Raw genomic sequence first — 18,166 nt, 5'->3', positions numbered from 1 at the left:
TTGGGAATCAAACGAAAAAAATAACCCTTTCATTAAGAATGGACTTAAAATGGAACAACTACTACCACTACCCGTGAACTAACCATGCAGGAGATGTTTTTGTGGTGGGTTGAGTTTGTCCACACAATGCAACAACTCAAGCCATATTGACCACTGAGTCTGTTCGGTGAATCACGTAGCACAGATCCGCATACATGCGCCCAACATTGACGCCCATATATCATTGTTTCTCCACCACCAGGTCGCCGCCGCTGCAGCCATTGGCCCGGTTGTCAAAACTTACATGGTTTGGGTTCGCTCGAGAGGGTTGTCTATCAGAGAACCCTTGTTCTCGTAATCTCCGATCAGTTCTAGGGTTGTTAGCTGGTCTAATCCCACCAACTGCAGCTAGCAACAGTAAACTCAGGTTCTCATCAGTACAATTGTTAGATCTACTATTGTTCCTATGGATGTGTTTGTTTTTGGACCGAACGTTTGGGGCGCAAGTGCTAAAATATGGGCATGATCATTCCTTCTGACAACGTCAATTTGGTATCTTTCATGCGGCTGTGCTGTCCTGACTTGCTGCACGGCAATCGTTCATGATTTTGCTCATTGTCGATGAGGTGGTTGGGAAATTTAATAACAAGAAGTTGCACGCCACAGGATCATATGACTCGGACATACAGATTTTATCGTTCAATTGCCAATGCAAATCTGCATTGGCAATGAAAAACCATGGCGATCTCCCCATATATCAACTCATACTCTGCAAATACGTCGATCTATCAATTGCCTTTCTCGACTTCTTACATCTACCAAGATGCCTATGCCCTGTATACTGATTGTACCGCTGAGTTTTGAAGACAATCATTGGTAATTTACTGTTTTGGGTCGTGAAAAAATCAAACTATGCTTTCTTACCTTGGACTAGGATTACAAAGAACATAATTGTCTTCCATCACAAGGACACTAAATCGACGGGAGGTTAAAATGCATGATTCAGGCTCCTAATAGATTCTCTGGCCGAAGAAGAAATCATATTAAAAGATGCTCAACTCTATTATAATATGAAAATTTACACCCAAAATCAGGCTACTAATAGTTCAGGGGTGTCAGGATTTACTTAATCCAAATCTTACAACTAACGCATTTTAACTTTTTTTACCCTGTAACATCTAAAATTTTCACAATATACAAATTTTGACACCTAGATTCACATACAGTTTTTCGTAATCTTTTGAAACTTGGCTACTATTTCAAATTTTGACGGGTTGCTTTTGCTAAAGCATAAACACACGTGCCCTCGATCTCTATATCACTTTCTGGATGTTTACTCCAGACGACCTTCCCCATCGAATCAACAGTATGAAACTAGAAAGAAGCATTCAAGCTGCATTTCTCCGTAAGCAACCTTCTTACTTCAAATTAAAGGAGAAGAAAGATGAGCAGAAGGGCTGGGCTCGTATGATGAAATTCATTAGTCATTTGTATCTGGAACAATATTGACCTAATAATCAAAAAGCTTATAAGTGCCATATCAGAGGAGCTATGAGAAGAAAAAAAAAGTGACCAAAGGGCGTCTTGTCTCCATCATGGACAAATGGTTTATATAGCAATGGAGTCGTCCTGAATTGGATTAGCACCTCTTAGTCTTGCCTGGAGAGGCGATCACGAGTACTCAAATTGAAGAAGATTACGGTCCAGGGGTTCCTAGGTAGCTCAGATTTTAATATAAAAGAAAGCTTCCTTTCGGCTTGCATGACCAAGAGCTCATCCCGCTTCTTTAAAGCAAACATTTAGGAATTGTAAAATAGGAGGAATCAAGCTATTAGAGCGTGTAGTGATTTGTCCTGTTACAAGAAGTTTGAGAAGGCAAAACTTCCGGAGCGTGTATCTCCTCGCTCCGACAATTAATCCAGAATGGCGCAAGTCTCTGTCAAATTCTGTTGTAAAGTGCCTGTGAACATCAGAAATCTCCTGCCTAGCCCCACAACTCGCTATATAAAGTTTGGATGCTGACGGTCAAAAAGAAATTCAGAGCATTATGAAGGTTTTTTCCTGCTTAGACCAGAAATTGTGAAAGGCTAGTTCATGAATTCAACAACATACAAAAAGAAGAGTCCATTGGTATGATGCTTCATGAAATGCTACATCATTTGTGTGCTTAGATGTCGGAGAAACACGATGATAATTTCGTGACTCATCTGAGAACTCCAAGAAAGAAAAGCGAGGCTCTATGAAGAGTGAAAAAAAATTCATAAGCAGATGTTATGACTTTTACCACTACTGGTGAGGTTCATTTTACTGCCAATGTATTACTCATAGGAATGAAGAATAGACGAGGTAAAAGTTTCCTGCTCTTGTAAATACTACTGGAAGATGGACTTGAAGGGACTTCATGGAAAAGAAAGTGTGCAAAAAATTCAATAGTAAGAACAGGGCAATGTAGGTATCTCCAACACCAGACAGTAAGCCACTGGATAAGCAGTGTTTAGTCATCATGATTGAGAATGTAAGATGTTGAATCAACTTGAAAGAAACTTTCCAAAAGGTCTTGACAACAACACTGTGAACTACAGGTGGACTCATTGATGTGTACATCCAGTGCAGTACAGTTAGGCATAATTCTTGTCTTGATCCAAACAGAGAAGGTAGGCAATCAAACCAACAACCGGAATGAATCTAAGACAATTCACAATTCCAATCTTGCTATCCTGAATGTTTTGTAGGTTGTCACCTATTACCCAAGGCTGGAAGACCGTGTAAAGAACTATATCCCATATGAAGGCATATGCCAGCCTCTCAGAACCAAGGTAGCTTACTAAGAAGTCCAATCTGTCTGCTATGCTACTGAAATCGCTATCACTTCTGCCAAAGAGGGCCCACAATACCGAAATCAGACAAACTCCTCCACCTATCAGTCCCACAACGGGTGCACCATTCGTCATTACCGAGCCTAGCTGAGAGAGCATGCCTGGAGTTTCGTCCCGCTCAGCCTCATTTAGTCGGATTGCCATATAAGGAATTAGGAAAGCTGCATCATGATAAGGGAAAGAATTACTTGAAGGGAAGTGTAACCACCAGTGATAATATCAAAAGAATCATTGGTAACAAAAAGGAGAAAAAAAGTGGCAAGTGAGAGATATTGTGGTTCCTCCTCTTGATTTGTTTAATCATAGAACTTGCAATTCCCTACGAAAAATTACGAGAATCAGTCTCAGATAATGATTGGCCCAAAGAAAAGATCTTAAATTTCAAGCCGACACTTGTATTGCTCATTCAATTAAATTTAATAGAGAAGCATACTGTTTGTGAGGAACATCTGCAGGCCCCATAAAATGTCCAGGGAGCCTTTGTATCTGTCCTTTCTGAGGTCGGTGAATAGCAGAGGAGCAAACATGAAGGTCCAACCGATGACGAAATTAAAGAGGCCTTCGGACATCTGATGGGGAGCAAATGGCCGAAAAAAACAACAAGGGAGACTACATCAGCTAGCATCGAAAAAGATATCTAGAGATGACGATGTAATGTAAACCGTTCCTACAAGAATCCTTACCGGGTGGAGGACCGGGGCATCAATCACATTAATCCCGACTACCCTGCCAAAAATTTTACTGCACAAATCAAGTTCACTTTACCAGGAGGAATATATAATTGTGAACATGTTGCCAGTGACAAAAGTAGGTTTGTTCCCTCAGTCAGCAATTAAAATGCAGAGAGGGCAAAGGAGGAGCATATAGAGTCGACAGTATCTAAAATTCGAAAGCCCGTGTTTCACATTGCGTGTATCCATTAATGCAACTAGCACAGACCGAAATCACAGCAACTCTAGATATTAAAGTCCAAATGGGGTTCCAGCTACGCACTATGCATGCGTCCCGAATATCCACTCGCATTACGAGGAAAATTCTATCTTTCACGCAAAGAGACAGTGAATAAACCTTTCACCTCATTAAGTCATAACTTATAAGAATGTCCCCCAAAGGCGGCTATGCCCACAATGTGAACTAAAACAATCATGTCAACTATCAAGCATCAACCAAACTCGTTGATATGCCCTCTTATTTGCCCAGGAATAGAAACATAATCTAACCAATCAAGAACTCGTGCCGAACTGCAGATAACCAAATAAGCATCTAATCCCTCCAAAAGTTGCTCGGACCAACGGACCACGAATACGAACAGCACAATTGGGGTTACCCAAGACATATCACATACCTTGGACATTGGAAGAGCTCAACATGAAAACCATTATGAATTGAATCCACCAAGTAAAGCTGAGCTTACCAGAGTTCATCAGGGGCAGTATGAAGAAGAAATTCAGAGAGAGCCCAACAAGGGAATTCACTGTCTCTGCACTGATCGCCCACACCGGATCTCCCTATACACATATTTCCCCAGGAGAAAAATCTTACTCCACGGGTCAAATGCACACCATGAATTTGATATGAGCTCAAAACTCGAAATGACATCAATTTACAGAAGCATAAGGGAGGAGAAAGAGCCACAGGATGTAGACCGCCTCGGCCACCCACAGGGCAATCTGAAGCGCTCGCCGCGAACTGCCGCCGTCGCCGCCCTCCACGGCGTCGGGAACCGCGTCGGCTTTCCGGCGGGAAGCGCGGCGGACGGGAGCGAGAGAGCGGGAGGGAGGGAGAGGGTCGGACGCGGCCGGTGGTGGTTTCGGAAGCCACGTGTTGGTGGTCAGGCGCGGCAGGACTCGTTCTCTGCTTGGTGGGTGCCGGCGGTCACGAGCGGCCGACGCTGAAGGTCCGCACACGGCGGACGGAGAGTTTGGAAGGCGAGAGACATTTCGCGCGAACGGCGGAGGCGCGCGGTGTGTTGCCGCCACCGGAGTCATCCACGCTCCTGCGTCTGTTGCTCGGCGGGATATGCTCGGAGGCGCTTAGACCACCGAACCATTACCACGTAGCTGAACTTGGGAGTTGCCATTGACGTGGACAAGTTGTGATCGCTATATTTTCCATTGGCTAGGATTTGTATATATATATATATATATGTAATCAACTAATCATTCCATTGGTTAAGACTGTCATATATCATCGGTGTTTTTTTTTTTGGGCCAGATCCTATTGATTTGTTGAATTCGCTCAAAACATTCACTTTTTTGTAAAACAAAAAAATGTATTTTTGCATATTTTCATGATAATACTGTAGAGATCCGAGCACTTTTGCCATGATCGCTCTAATTGAGATTGTTTGAGGTGGTCAATTTTATATCAATTTAGGAGCTAAGTTGTGAGGTTTCGGTGATAATTTGCGTCACAGAGCATGAGGCAGTGCAAGCAGGTGGAGAGTTAGAGATCGGTTATCAATTGTAATCAACTAATTGAAATCGATAAAAAATCAGGCAGCTGTAACAAGCAATTTGTGCCCTAGTTCAAAAGCAATGGCGCTAGTCAAGGCGATATCGCTAGCCAAGCAATGGCTGTAAATGCGCACTTGCGATGGCGCAATGTAGTTGTGCATGGCTGAGACTTTTAGCGTTGGTGATGGATGATAGCGAAAGCAACTCGTTAGCAAAATGACAATGATTGCCAGTTTGCCACGACGATCTCAACGTTGATGAGGGGGCTCTATGGCCGTTGGGTATTTTGATGAATGGGATTTGCTCGTGTGGAAAGTGGACTAGAAGATAATCCAGATTTTCAAAAGATAGTTCTTGAAGGGGACTGTAAAGTTTCCTGGTGGATCTAAGATGAACAGAAGGAATAGTAATAGTAACTCTTGCACATAGTTATCCTTGAAAAGATTTAAAACGATTCACGCACTTTGGTCGTCATTAGTTCAAAGTCTACTTAGAATAAGAAACGACATAAAGCATGTGCCAAAGCCAAAAATAGCAAATAATATGTACGAACATTTGCCAAAAAAAAAAAAAAACCCACCCATGGGTAGCGCAGTTGGTTAGGGCGTACTTGGGATTGTGTGGTTAGGCGCATTGGTCAGGGTTCGATTCCAGTGAGCACTTGTGATTTAAGTGGGGGATTATGACGGTGAAATTTCTTTGTCTTGTCTCCCAGGAATAGTCGAGGTGCGCGCAAGCTAGCCCGGATACCTAAGTTACCAAAAAAAAAAAAAACATTTACCAAAAAAAAAACTGAATGGAGGGAAAAGCTAAAGAAGAAAGAAAGAAAGATGAACGGTATGAATGCGTGACTATTTTTGTCGTTCTACTTCATTAGGATATGGATGGAGCCGATATAAGGGTGGAATTAGCGCGGCCCCCCAGAAAAAAAGTAATAACTTTTTTTTTTAGTATAAAGATTGCTGGAACCTAAGAAGGCTTAGAAAGGTCGGGTCTAAAACGGTTTGCCCAGGCTTGGCCCATTTTGTCCTCGACGGCAACCGGGCTTCGGAGGGGGGCCCTATTGGGCCGAAGCCCAATGTCGAGGACCGAGATTCAGGCCCGGTGGGCCTGAACCGGATCCGAACCGTCTGACGCAAGCTTCGGCTAATCGGCTCCCATCATCACCGCCATAAAAATCAACTCTCTCTCTCTCTCTCTCTCTCTCTCTCTGTCCCGCTGTGACTGTGAGAGGACTTCTCTTTCCCGCCCATTCTGCGCCGGCGGCAATGGCTCCCAAGTCTAACAGCACCGAAGGTAAATCTGTCCATCGATCGAACTCAGAATCACGTCTCTGCACGCAGATGGATCTCTCTCTCTCTCTCTCTCTCTCTCGTGTTCTTGAACCGTCGATTCCGTCGTCTTTTTGGTGTCCGACTCCGAGCTGTATTCGCCATTTCCCGTCTGCCTCCTCGGGCGTTGTTGATTTCATTAGAATCGCGATCCTTGTTTTGTCACCTGCGATTGATTACTGATGTAATAATCCCTCGCTCTTCGATGCGTTCCTTTCTTGTTTTGCAGAGATCGTTCTCAGCTTCGTCAATGAGGTAATCTCCGCTTTTCCCTCCTTCGGCCGTGCTTGAATCCTTCCTTAATCGATGACGTCTTCGCTGAAAACAGCGTCCGGGTATGGTAAGGTTATTGCATGGAGGTGGTTAGGTTTAGCTTCGAATCGTAGGAGATTGGGAGTTTTCTGATTTGGTTGCGTGGAGGTAGAGTGCGCTTGTGCTCTATGTTAGGTCGGGACTGGACTGTGAATGCTGTTTTTCTTTTCTTGAATTAGCACGGGCTCGGTTCAGCTTCAGAGGTCATCTTCCCTTTTTGTTCCGTTCTCTAGCTTAATTGTTCTCGATTTCTCGACACGATGTGGATTTTTGAAGCGGAAACTGTTAAATGCTTATCGAAAGTTTCCGATGAAAGTATGGATCGAAAAGGTCTTATCGGGGTATGCTGTGTTCTACGTCGATTTGACTCGTTGTCTTGCTGATGAGGATACATCATCCTTTTTTCCCTGCCGAACCCAGCAAAACAGGCCACTGAATTCCCAAAATGTGGCTGATTCTCTGCAAAAGTTTAACCTGAAGAAGGCGGCTGTCCAAAAGGCATTGGATACTCTTGCTGATAACGGGCGAATATCTTCTAAGGAGTATGGTAAGCAGAAGATATACCTCGCTCGGCAGGACCAGTTTGATATTCCAAACAGCGAGGAGCTCAATCGGATGAAGGAGGAAAATGCCCAGTTGCAGCAACAACTTGAAGAATATAGGAAGGCAATCAGTGAGCATGATGGAGGTGTCCACCTCTATTCCACTTGCTAGTCTTTGCTCAGCAGCATCAATTTGTTGGTCTTTCCTTTTGTTGGTCGTTTCAAAGGACTTGTTCGATGGTAGTGGTTTGCCTAACATGGAACAATGGTAAAGGTGGTCTGCAAAAAGCCCTGGCGTACTGGATCTCACATGAATTATGTTCTTGTTGCAGAAATACGAGCTTTGCAGTCAAATCTTACTCTGGAACAGATACGTGACAAGGAATCTACTCTCAGATCAGAAGTGAGACATTTGGAAGCACTCTTCTATCAAATTCTTTCACATAGGGATTCTTTCAGTAGAAATTGGGATTTTGTCTGAATAATCCCATTCCAGGTGAAGCTAATGGAGGAAAAATTGGAGAAATTGCGTGGAGGAGTCACCCTTGTGAAACCGGAAGAGCGGAAGGCTGTACAGGATATGTTTGCGGAAAAGATAAGACAGTGGAGAAGGCGTAAGAGGATGTTCAAAGATCTATGGGACACAATAACTGAGAACTCACCCAAGGATCTGAAAGAATTTAAGGTTCTCTGCTTTAATTTAACCTCTAGAACATACTTCTGAGGGTGTAATCAAGTCTGCAGTCTAAACATGCTAGTGTTCTTACAGGAGGAACTTGGACTTGAGTATGATGAAGATGTCGGTGTCTGTTTGCAGTCTCTCTGCAACTTACAGCAAAACGGCAAGAAGCGGCCTAGAAGCGAGTAACCGGTTGGCGTCTCTCTCTGATGGCAACTTGGGGTATACATTGCTCTGCATCCTCAGAGAAATACCGATGCCGATATGTGTAAACTATTCCATGCTTTGACCATCCGAAGCTATTCTCTTCTATGTTCAATTAATGAGTGTACATATATATATGACGCTTTGGAAAATACTTCATTGAGCCTGTGACAGTATAATCAGGGGAGCATCAATGACTTAGAAAGACCAGGATTTTAGGTCTATATCATGTTTTAATCATGAGAAAATAGTCGATGGCCCTGTTCTGCGTTATTGATGTATGCAGTAATAGCTATTAAGGCGTAAATCCCTATAACAGCTTGCAGCCAAAGCTGTAATAGCTATAACATAGCCTCTCCCGTCTCCCCGGGTGTAAATAAGTAAATAATCCACGAAATAATAATTTGCTTACATAATTATTTATTATATAAAAAATTATTCATGATATGGTTATAGTATTAGTTTCATAAATTTTTTAAAATGACATACCATAGATAATGACTATCTTAATGACTAATTATATTGATCAATGCACAAAATGTTCTACAATTATTATTTGAATCATACTACTAATTATGTTATAAATTATAATTATTTTAATATAGTCACGTAGTATATGATTAAATTCAAACCTTAATTAAATTAAATAATAGATAAAAACTCATATATTGAACATCTTGATCATATATGTGTGATATTGGACTCGTGATTAGCTATTAAAGTTACTATTATTATAATTTAATAATTTATTTCGATACAATCACATGTAATTTGCCTAACTTTTAATTGTAATAATAAATAAACAATTAAAATAAATTAAATATATAATAAATTAAATTATATATTTAACAGTAAATGTGGGGTTTTAAACTCATGAATAATCGCAATTAACTATAAAATGATTATTATTATATTTCCTGTAATTCTTGATTTTTAGGGTATTTTGGGAATTCTTATCTTGGTCATTCATAAAATCAAATCGTTGTAATATTTACTATATTACTTAAACCAGATAGTGTAATAGTTATTACAATCTATCACATTATAGCGTAACAGTTAGTATATTACAACCCTAATTATCATATTAGGGCCTTATTCCAATTCTGCAGCCAGATGAGCTGTTTAGTGCAGGAAACTCTGGCTTGGAAGTTGGCCCGAGCATCTATGAATTATTAGGGGTGAGCAACTTGGACCGCCCAAACCGGGACCGGACCGGACCGACGGGTTTGGTCCGGTTCTTGGGACTATCGGTCCGGTTCCCGGTTCCTAAAAGCGGAACCGGTTTCCGGGCGGTCCGGTTCCCAGTTCTAAGGGGGAACCAGACTGGACAGGACCGACCGGACCGTACCGACTATTTAATATATATTTTTGTTATTTTTTTTTAATAAATTAATAAAATGTGAATTAAACTCTAAGTGAACTTCATTATCATAAATTCATTGATAAAAATCAGTAAAATCTGAATTAAACCCAAAGTGAACTTCATTAACATAAATTCATTGACAAAAATTAGTAAAATGTAAACCAAACCTTAAGTGTTTAACCAAAAAAAAAAAAACTAAACTCTAAATGACCGGTTCCATTGGATCGGACCAGACCGGCGATCCGGTCCGGTTCCCGGTCCTAGAACCAACCGGTCCGGTCCGCGGTTCCCAAAATTGGGAACCGGTTCTCTCGGTCCAGTTCCCGGTTCCACCTTGAAATCGGACCGGACCGAGAACCGATCACCCCTATGAATTATGACAGAGCCCTCTTTTTGTGCAGAAGGAAAAGGAAAATTTACTAAAGCGGAATGCTACGAGATCACAGAAACATACTCACAATAAGATCACAAGAATTGTTTAAAGCGTTGGCTTATTTTTACGACAAGAGCCAATACATTTCAAAACTTTCAAAACTCAAATAGCATGTAGAGCAAAAAAAATTGCTTTACATCAACTGCAATTTATAATGGAAAAAACGGGCAGAAAGAGAAGAAAACAAAAGAAAAGAATGGTCTCGTCATGGCTACACATACTCGCAACACGGCGCGCCCAATCTTCTCAGTAGCCACGGACTTGTCTGCTCCTGACTGAGAATGGTCTCCCTTCCAAGTTCAATCGTGCAGTTCGCATCTTAGATGCTTCGGCAGCATGTACCGTGGCGAGACCAGGGTCCATATCCACCTTCGTACCACCCTGGAACCTCGAACGGATTTGCTTCTGAGATGAGAGACGGGGAGTAGCTTCAACTTTACCGCCGTCTTTGGACTTGCCATCGTCCTGGTTTGGCAGTCCAGCATAAGCGCGTCCTTCATCTTCTCTCTCATCTTCGCTCTCATCAAAGATCACCACCTTCGCGTGGCTCGTCTCTTCCACGGAAGTCGCATCAATTTCCTCCAACTTTGAACTCGAAGAAGAAATCGATCGCTTCAATTCTCCTGCATTTACGCTGAGAGGCAGCGTGTCTGGAACTGGGTGCTCATCGTCCACTGCTCCTCCTTGCGCTTCCGATTTATTCGTGGACTCGACCTTGTGGAATGATTTTGCCTTTTGGGTATCGGGACCGTCGTGATCGTCTGGATCGTGGGATCCAGACCGAGAGAGTTCAACCGCTGCTCTTGCAGCAGCCGCTGCGTGAGCAGCTGATTCAAAAGCAGCCTGAGCTGCATCAGCCACATCCTTGTACTTCTTCTTCATCTGGAAGGAATCAGAAGACGAGCCTTCTTTCCCTCCTGGAGATGAACTCTGCGATCCCTCCGCAAGCTCTGGCTTCTTGTCGAGAGGTGTTTTATCCTGCATTGATCATGGAAACACGTCAGCTACTTAGGAATCGTATTTTGCGTCGACTCTTTGAATGAGAGAGCACGTTCTCTTGAACACGTCGTACCTCGGAAGTACCGGAAGGATCATCCTCCAGATGCAGCGTGATGCCATTCTCAGCTGCGATTTCTTTCAGCGCCTTCACTTTGCTCTCTAAGTTTGGCTGCCTTGTCGACAGCTTCGTTATCATCTGCAGGAACCCCATGTTTTTGTTATTCACGAATGTAATAGATGACGGGGTGTCGAAAATCACAAAGACTTTTAATGTAGCACACGATCCAACTTGAAAAGTGAAGACAACACCAGCTAAGCTCACACTAAACCACTAAAAAGGAACTTGCTATAGTACTAGTGTTTCTAGTGAAGATCAATTCACTGACTCAATTGAAAACAAACTGCAATTTTAAAAGCGATAAATGCACTGGAAGTCTTAAAACTTGTCGCGAAAGTGCAGTTGAGGCTAAAACTTTTAAAAAGTGCTGTCAAATTCTTCCATAAACTCCGCTCAACTTAATAAACAAAAAATAAATGTAAATTTTAGGACTTCGATTGCACAAACTTGACAAATTTAGAACTTGATTGTACTTTTTTAAAGTTTTAGGCCTCAATATAAGTTTTAGGACTTTCGATGGCACTTGTTCCATTTCAAAATCGAATGAAGCTCCTAGTATTTGCTATTGAATAGAAAAATTATACATTTGGCCAAAGAAAACAGCAAAATTACATAAGGCGAACATGAACTTCTGGCCAATCTTAACTCTTCGGTGTCTATCATTTCCTACCATGATCAGATCATTAATGTGCAGTAGATTCAGAGTAGAAAACCAAGCGATGTACCTTAAGATTCACGGCACAATGGTTCCGCAGTTCGACCGCACGAGCCACGAACTCCCTGCCGAAGTGCGAAGCGAAAACGGTGCGAATCTCTTGGAGCTCCGGAAAGTCTCCGCACCTCGAAGATGCGTAGATCAAGCTCGATATCGCCTCCTTCAACTCCTCAGGACATTCTCTGCGCAGTTCCGGTCAATGTCGAAAAGGGGTAAGAAATCGCCAAGAGCTTGGTCGCCCATAAAAACAAGGGAAAAGGCACGGAGGAGGGAAAACAAAGAAACGAATCGAGACGCGTACTTCTCTTGTTCGATGAGGTCGGCCCTCTCCATCAAGAGATTGCAGTAGCTCTCCATCATGTCGTAGGCGTCCAACATGTTCTGCTCCTTGATCACTTGCTCCACCTGTTATATGTAAAAAAAAAAAAACAAAAGGGGTGCAATGAACTTCTAGACGATGCACGAAGAACCGAACACACGGACCCACGATCGGATCACAGGAGGGGTCGTCGACGTTACCCGAAGGAGAGCACGCTCGTGGCGGCCGAGCTGGAGGAGCTGGAGGACGTCGTGGCGGGACTGGGAGAGGCGAGACTGGCGCTGGGTCCTGAGGACGGCGAGGCGGGAGACGGCGAGGCTGACGAGGGGCTTGAACTTGGGCGCCCGGTGGGCTCGACCCAGGAACCGATCCAGCTTCCTCCCCATCTGTCGTCGGCTCCCGGGGGTGACGTAACGCGCTCGAGAGCAGGCAGGCAGGCAGGCAGACAGAGAAGAGAGAGAAAGGGGGGGAGAGAGAGAGAGAGAGAGAGTATGTACGTGAATGCGCCGGTTCTTTTATGCACAAGAGAACGAGCAAGCGAAGGCTTGGTTTCGCCTTTTTTATGTGATGACGAAGGCGAAGGCAGAGAGCGTCTTTTCGGGGGTGGAGATGGATTGTTTTTCCTTAGGAGCTAAGTGTTTGGCTGGGCCAAAGAAGGGAAAAAAAAAAACTGTGCTTTACGCGGTTGGAGTTTGACCCCGCCATCCTCCACCTCCTCCTTCGACGAAGCGAGGTCTTCGTTTCCTTTTAGTCCCACAATCTTGCAAGCACGTCCCTGTCGCGCGCCTTAATTGCCCTAGAGGTACAGTACAGGCGCTATCTAATTTTCGTCCTGTCCTTCCCTATTTTGGTACGCGCGCTCTCCTTCTTTTTTTTTTTGTTTTTTTTTTCTATATTAATACCGTCGGGAAAACTCAAACCGATACAATCGCGTCACGCCCGAATCGATTTTCGACTCACAGAAAACCCCGAACGGATACGCCCCGTGCAGCATTATTTACCCTCAAACTGATTTTCGTGTCACAGAAAGATCATATTTAAAATTGGGAAAAAAAATAGGATTTTCAGCGGAATTTAGAAACGAGAGGACGCTTTTAAGTCAAAATTAGTGGATTTTTCGATGTTTATTCATTTTCTTCATACCTGTCTTCGCCAAAATGATATCTTTTAGGATATCTTTTTTTTTTTAATTTGCCACGTCAGATACACGTCGGACGCCCATCATCCGAGATGTTTGTCACATGTTTTCCATATTAGCAATTTAATGGGGAAATTGGACATAAGCTAATAAAGGTATCATTGTCACGGATTTTTGTGACGGGAAAATTAATTTGGGATAAGTGTTACACGAATTTGTTAATTTGGGATTTTCTGTGATATTAGCCTGTGCCTTTAAAGTGGTGGTCGTCGAATTTGTGGATGGACTCAGTAAAATTTGGATATGCACATGTTTCCTGTAAGTTGTTAAGACCAAGGTCATTGCAGACTCTTTCAAATATAGATTGTGATTAATCCACACCGGCATTTTCAAGCCTTGCCCCACTTGGGCTAGAACACAGACAGGAAATCAATGTAAGCAGTTCATTGACTTTTTCAGAACCCGACAATTTCCAGCGCAAGGTTGCGAAGTAGATCGTAAACGTATGGGGCCTTATTGTAATTCGGCTGAAGCTCAAATTGCAGCAAATTAATTATCTCGAATATTTATGGTTGTCATGGTTTATGGTTAATAAACATAATTGGCATCAGTTCCATGACACCCAATTCCGTTTGTTTCGCGAAAAACATGAATGGTTTGGAAAACATTTTTCAAAACTGAACCATAATTTTCCAACACTTTAGAGTTTCATTTCTTACTGAAGTTAAGTGCCTAATCATATATTTCGAAAGCTTAAACTTCCAGATTAATAATGGAGCGGCGTATGATGATTGGCCCTCACTCTTGGCGACGTCGGTCTAAACCGACCATCCATGTGCGTTGGGTTTCGGCTCAACTCGGGCCGGTGCTGTTTGCTTGCTGTAGAGAGAACGTTCTGAAGTGAAAAGAAGAAAAAGAAGCGTTGCAAGAAGATGACGACTCGTTCAGAGTTGGACGTTTGATGCCGTTGAAACGCCATGTCCAGGAAGTTTCGTGAGGGCTTCCATTAATCTTTCCTAATGCCGGGATTGTTGAAAATGGAGGGCAGAGCTCAAAGACCTCCTCCAAGTTTCGTCGATTGGGACTGCGATTCAGCTTATTGGACGGGGACAGTTTTGATGTTTGACAGCACCAGGCTAATGCATTCTCTAGATGTGAAAGAGAAATCATCTCTCCGTCGCGCTCGGCCGATGGGGCTGGTTCGAGCTGACCGGGGCCGAGAGCTTACCCCGTTCCGGTTTTTCTTTCAGTCGAACCGCCTTCTCCTGCGCCCTGTCTGAAAAGTATTCATGCTCGAACTTGGTCATGTCTATAGGGGATCGAATGGCTATGTGTCAAACTTGCATTTCCACACTCAAAAATTTACAGAAGGCGAAACTTGACTCACAAGAACAACACCGTGATCTCTCAAACAAAATTGACCCTGTGATTCATGCATCTGTGTTTAATTCGACAACTCAGGACATGGTGACCAATGATCTCGATCTGTACATTCAGCTGGAGGAGAAACGAAAGAGCCGTTTGATCGTGGCGACCTTGTTGAGCCTGAGAGGGTTTCGGTAAACGACGGGGACCTGCGGCCGTCGGGGACCGTTGACGCCATTTTGGTTGTTGGGATATTTACAGGAGAGGGTCACCTTCTTCTCCAGCACATTCACCACGACGGACTCTGTTTCTGCAGACACCATGAATTGACAAAACCTCAACATTGTCATACCATCTGGGGCCGACGAGACAGCACTGCATACGACAACGCAAATGATGCGAACGAAGAGATCCGAGGAGTATAACAGTCAAAAGATTAAAAGGTAATGCGGTCGATGATTTCAAATGGGAACTTTTTTGCCAAAGCGCACGGCACTGAAACTCTAATCGATGCCCCTTGAGGACCGCAAAAGATGCGGACTTGGGGGAGCCTGTTGCGTGGAATTCATCATTGAAGATTAAGCAAAACGGTGGTCTAATAATCATGAGCAAGATCACGAACAGGGAAAGATAAAGTACGCACTCAAGATCTGAAGGATATTAATGTTAGGTGTAATCAAAATAATCCATAAAATTGATATAATATGCGGCAAGCCGGACCACAAAATAAGAATTTGAATAAGCAAATCATATTCAACATCCAATAAGAGTTTATCGCATTATGTAATATGTAAAGGAGTGGCCTATCTATACCCTACGGCAATATACTCTTATGCAGCAAAGAAAATGATTTTCTATTTTTGACCCGAATGATTTCGATAATTAAACAAGGGTGCTTGTTCTATCTCAGCTTATCTTAATATGTAATAACAGATTGATAAAAAGGAAAACTCACATGGCTGAGGCAAGTACTTGCCTGGACCATGTCCATCCGGGTCCATGTTGGCAAAAGAAAAAACCAAAAGGTATATGCGGACAATAGCACTTTGGCCGTACTGGATTATAGTGCTTCCACGTTCTAGCAGTATTTTGAGCAGAGCTCTTCTGCAAATTTAGGGGTCGAGCAGGAGTTTGGTATCGGAAACTAAGGAAATAAGGTTAAAGCATATCCTTCCCAAACTGTTTGCGCCATCAGCGTTTGCTGAAGTTTGATAAACAATACAAGGTTCGCAGGTATATTTGCCAGGTCAATGAAGAATATCTGCTTGTAATCTCAGAAAATCATTCCTGAGACTTTCCATGTGAAAGAAGCTTTCTTGAAAGTAACATTGTTTTATTTCATGGAGTCAATTGCTTCGGTTAGACTGATTCTACTAGATCGTAAAGGATCACGCAACAAGTCCAAGTTCCCACCTTGAACGAGTCAATATATGTAGTGATGGGCCGTAGGATTTGTATCCTAAGACAAGTACCTTAATTTAGTTCATCAAATAACCAGAGACAGGAAAAATTCTGAACTCAACTCCAAAAGGAACTGGAAAAGGAACTCGTTCGGGTACAAGAAAACAGAGAACAAGATGGTTCAAGGTAAAAGAAAGGATCTTTGTTGTTACCAGTCATGCGAGACATAACATCGGCAACTCGCTTTTGGCACTCTACACATCGTATATCAGCTGACAGAACCACCTCCTGCATCTGCAGTCCCCCAAACATTCACCCCATTTCTGTAATTAGTCCTCTTCGTCTGAACAGGATCGCCTAATAACCAAACACACCCCAACCGAGAGAGAGAGAGAGAGAGAGAGAGAGAGAGAGAGAGAGAGAGAGTACAGACAAGAGGCATGGTCAAGGACTCGATGGAGGCCAGGCTGGTCTTGGTGACGTTGGGTGAGCCGATGCTCTGCTTTGAATGGTCGGCCCTCCTTATTTGTACCGCCTCGTTAGGCAGATCATCGTCGTCCCCAAAAGCCATGCTTTTCGGCTTCGGCTATTTTAAACGGGCTTCGTACAATTAACACCGAAAGGCCATCTTATTCTGCTTCAGAAAAAGAGAAAGGAGGAAGGTGAAGAGTTCATGACGGCATGACAGAGAGAGAAGCAAGTGAGCAGGGCTTTTCTGAGCAGGGGAGTGAGGAGCAAGTGAAAACGATTCGGGACCAGGCGTACCCTCCTGCTCTGATGGAACTCTTATCTTCTTCTTCTTCCTCCTTATTTTAGATGCTTCCCAATGTTGGAGAACAGGGAGGAAGGAGAGAGACGGACAGAGGGACAGAGGGATTACGACATGCTTCGGAGCCGGAGTACAGCATGGTAGTAAAGTGAAAAAGGCTTTTTTGTGCTGAGGTTGACAAAGATGTTTGCTGCTCTTACCTTTCTTAGCCCCCCCCCCCCCCCCACCAAACCCCTTTTCTTGCCACGATGTTTACCTAATTAGAATTAGATTTATATAACGGAGTGTTGTTAACAAAGGAAACATGATACAAACAGTCGTTGAATTTTAGCTCAATGTGCAATATAGCACCCGAACTTTTAATATGTTCATTGTGGTCCTCGAACTTTAACCCAATATGCAATGTGGTACCTGAACTTTTAATTTATTCAATGTTCTCCCTTAACTTTTGGTACGTGTTCAATTTAATCCATGAACTATATGAAAATATTCAATACAGTCATTGAATTAATTCAAGTCCAGGGACTACAGCGAACATTTTCATACAGTTTAAGGACTACATTAAATATATACCAAAATTCCAGGAACCACATTGAACAAATTAAAAGTTCATAGACCACATTGAACATTAGCCTAAAGTTCAGGGACAACATTGAACAAATTAAAAGTTTATGGACCACATTGCATATTAGGCCAAAGTTCAGGACTGTTTGTTTCATTATTCCTCAACAAATGTCAATTACCTAAATGGAAAAAATACAATATATGTGTCATAATAGGTGTACTTAATATTATAATAATCAAGTATTTTTCTATTAAGCATGCTTAATAAATCTCCCTGCGCACATGAGTCCCCCGCAATAAAAAGAAACACAGCAAGCAATGTGATATGATTTTTATTTAGGTGTCTCCATGCGGTTCACTTATTTAAGGGGATAATGACAATATCAATGCAAAAAATTATGATATAGCGGTCATATTGGTGCCAAACCGTTCAAGCAATCATTTAAGTACCACTATTTTTAAAAAGTAATTTATGATGTGATCCGGCAACCTAATTTGTCGGAAAATCCAACTATCACTATGTTAATACAAGCTCATCGGAGTCATTTAAGTGAATGGTTTGAATAAAAAAATTAGCACCGAAGTGATCCTTCAAAAAAATTT

At 42.6% G+C, this 18,166-nt stretch overlaps 4 protein-coding genes across 10 annotated transcripts; 1 reads left to right on the top strand and 3 right to left on the bottom strand.

Moving 5' to 3' along the window:
• Positions 1-1,785: 1,785 nt before the first annotated feature.
• Positions 1,786-4,968, bottom strand: LOC115669911 (uncharacterized). Of its 4 annotated transcripts, none has more exons than XM_056308982.1 (6): positions 4,463-4,968; positions 4,270-4,363; positions 3,539-3,576; positions 3,289-3,424; positions 2,805-3,016; positions 1,786-2,040 (listed from the first exon to the last, which is right to left on the bottom strand). In XM_056308982.1, exons 1-6 carry the CDS (start codon positions 4,841-4,843, stop codon positions 2,017-2,019), a joined length of 885 nt encoding a protein of 294 aa, XP_056164957.1. In that variant the 5' UTR covers positions 4,844-4,968; the 3' UTR covers positions 1,786-2,016. The 4 variants fall into 4 exon arrangements, with proteins under 4 accessions (XP_056164957.1, XP_056164958.1, XP_056164956.1 ...); XM_056308983.1 differs by having other exon boundaries at positions 1,786-1,997; XM_056308981.1 differs by having other exon boundaries at positions 1,786-1,925.
• A 1,549-nt stretch (positions 4,969-6,517) lies between these two features.
• LOC115669918 (homologous-pairing protein 2 homolog) lies at positions 6,518-8,569 on the top strand. Of its 4 annotated transcripts, none has more exons than XM_030591107.2 (6): positions 6,518-6,607; positions 6,872-6,897; positions 7,375-7,642; positions 7,829-7,899; positions 7,993-8,181; positions 8,266-8,569. In XM_030591107.2, the coding sequence occupies exons 1-6, from the start codon at positions 6,580-6,582 to the stop codon at positions 8,362-8,364; spliced, it is 681 nt and encodes a 226-aa protein (XP_030446967.1). In that variant the 5' UTR covers positions 6,518-6,579; the 3' UTR covers positions 8,365-8,569. The 4 variants fall into 4 exon arrangements, with proteins under 4 accessions (XP_030446967.1, XP_056161560.1, XP_056161550.1 ...); XM_056305585.1 differs by having other exon boundaries at positions 7,826-7,899; XM_056305575.1 differs by lacking the exons at positions 6,518-6,607; positions 6,872-6,897 and having other exon boundaries at positions 6,911-7,642; positions 7,826-7,899.
• A 1,606-nt stretch (positions 8,570-10,175) lies between these two features.
• On the bottom strand, positions 10,176-12,877 carry LOC115669903 (uncharacterized). The gene is made up of 5 exons (XM_030591074.2): positions 12,527-12,877; positions 12,309-12,412; positions 12,018-12,189; positions 11,248-11,370; positions 10,176-11,153 (listed from the first exon to the last, which is right to left on the bottom strand). Exons 1-5 carry the CDS (start codon positions 12,710-12,712, stop codon positions 10,422-10,424), a joined length of 1,317 nt encoding a protein of 438 aa, XP_030446934.1. The 5' UTR covers positions 12,713-12,877; the 3' UTR covers positions 10,176-10,421.
• Positions 12,878-14,869: 1,992 nt separating this feature from the next.
• Positions 14,870-17,149, bottom strand: LOC115672642 (uncharacterized). Its single transcript, XM_030594514.2, has 3 exons — positions 16,664-17,149; positions 16,443-16,524; positions 14,870-15,139 (listed from the first exon to the last, which is right to left on the bottom strand). The coding sequence occupies exons 1-3, from the start codon at positions 16,799-16,801 to the stop codon at positions 14,958-14,960; spliced, it is 402 nt and encodes a 133-aa protein (XP_030450374.1). The 5' UTR covers positions 16,802-17,149; the 3' UTR covers positions 14,870-14,957.
• Positions 17,150-18,166: the final 1,017 nt, after the last annotated feature.

The sequence above is a fragment of the Syzygium oleosum genome, unplaced genomic scaffold, assembly GCF_021117445.2.
Source record: "Syzygium oleosum isolate NSW1041296 unplaced genomic scaffold, Sole_v2.1 Sole_v2.02, whole genome shotgun sequence".
NCBI lineage: Eukaryota > Viridiplantae > Streptophyta > Magnoliopsida > Myrtales > Myrtaceae > Syzygium > Syzygium oleosum.
This window is presented reverse-complemented; position numbering and strand designations above follow the sequence as displayed.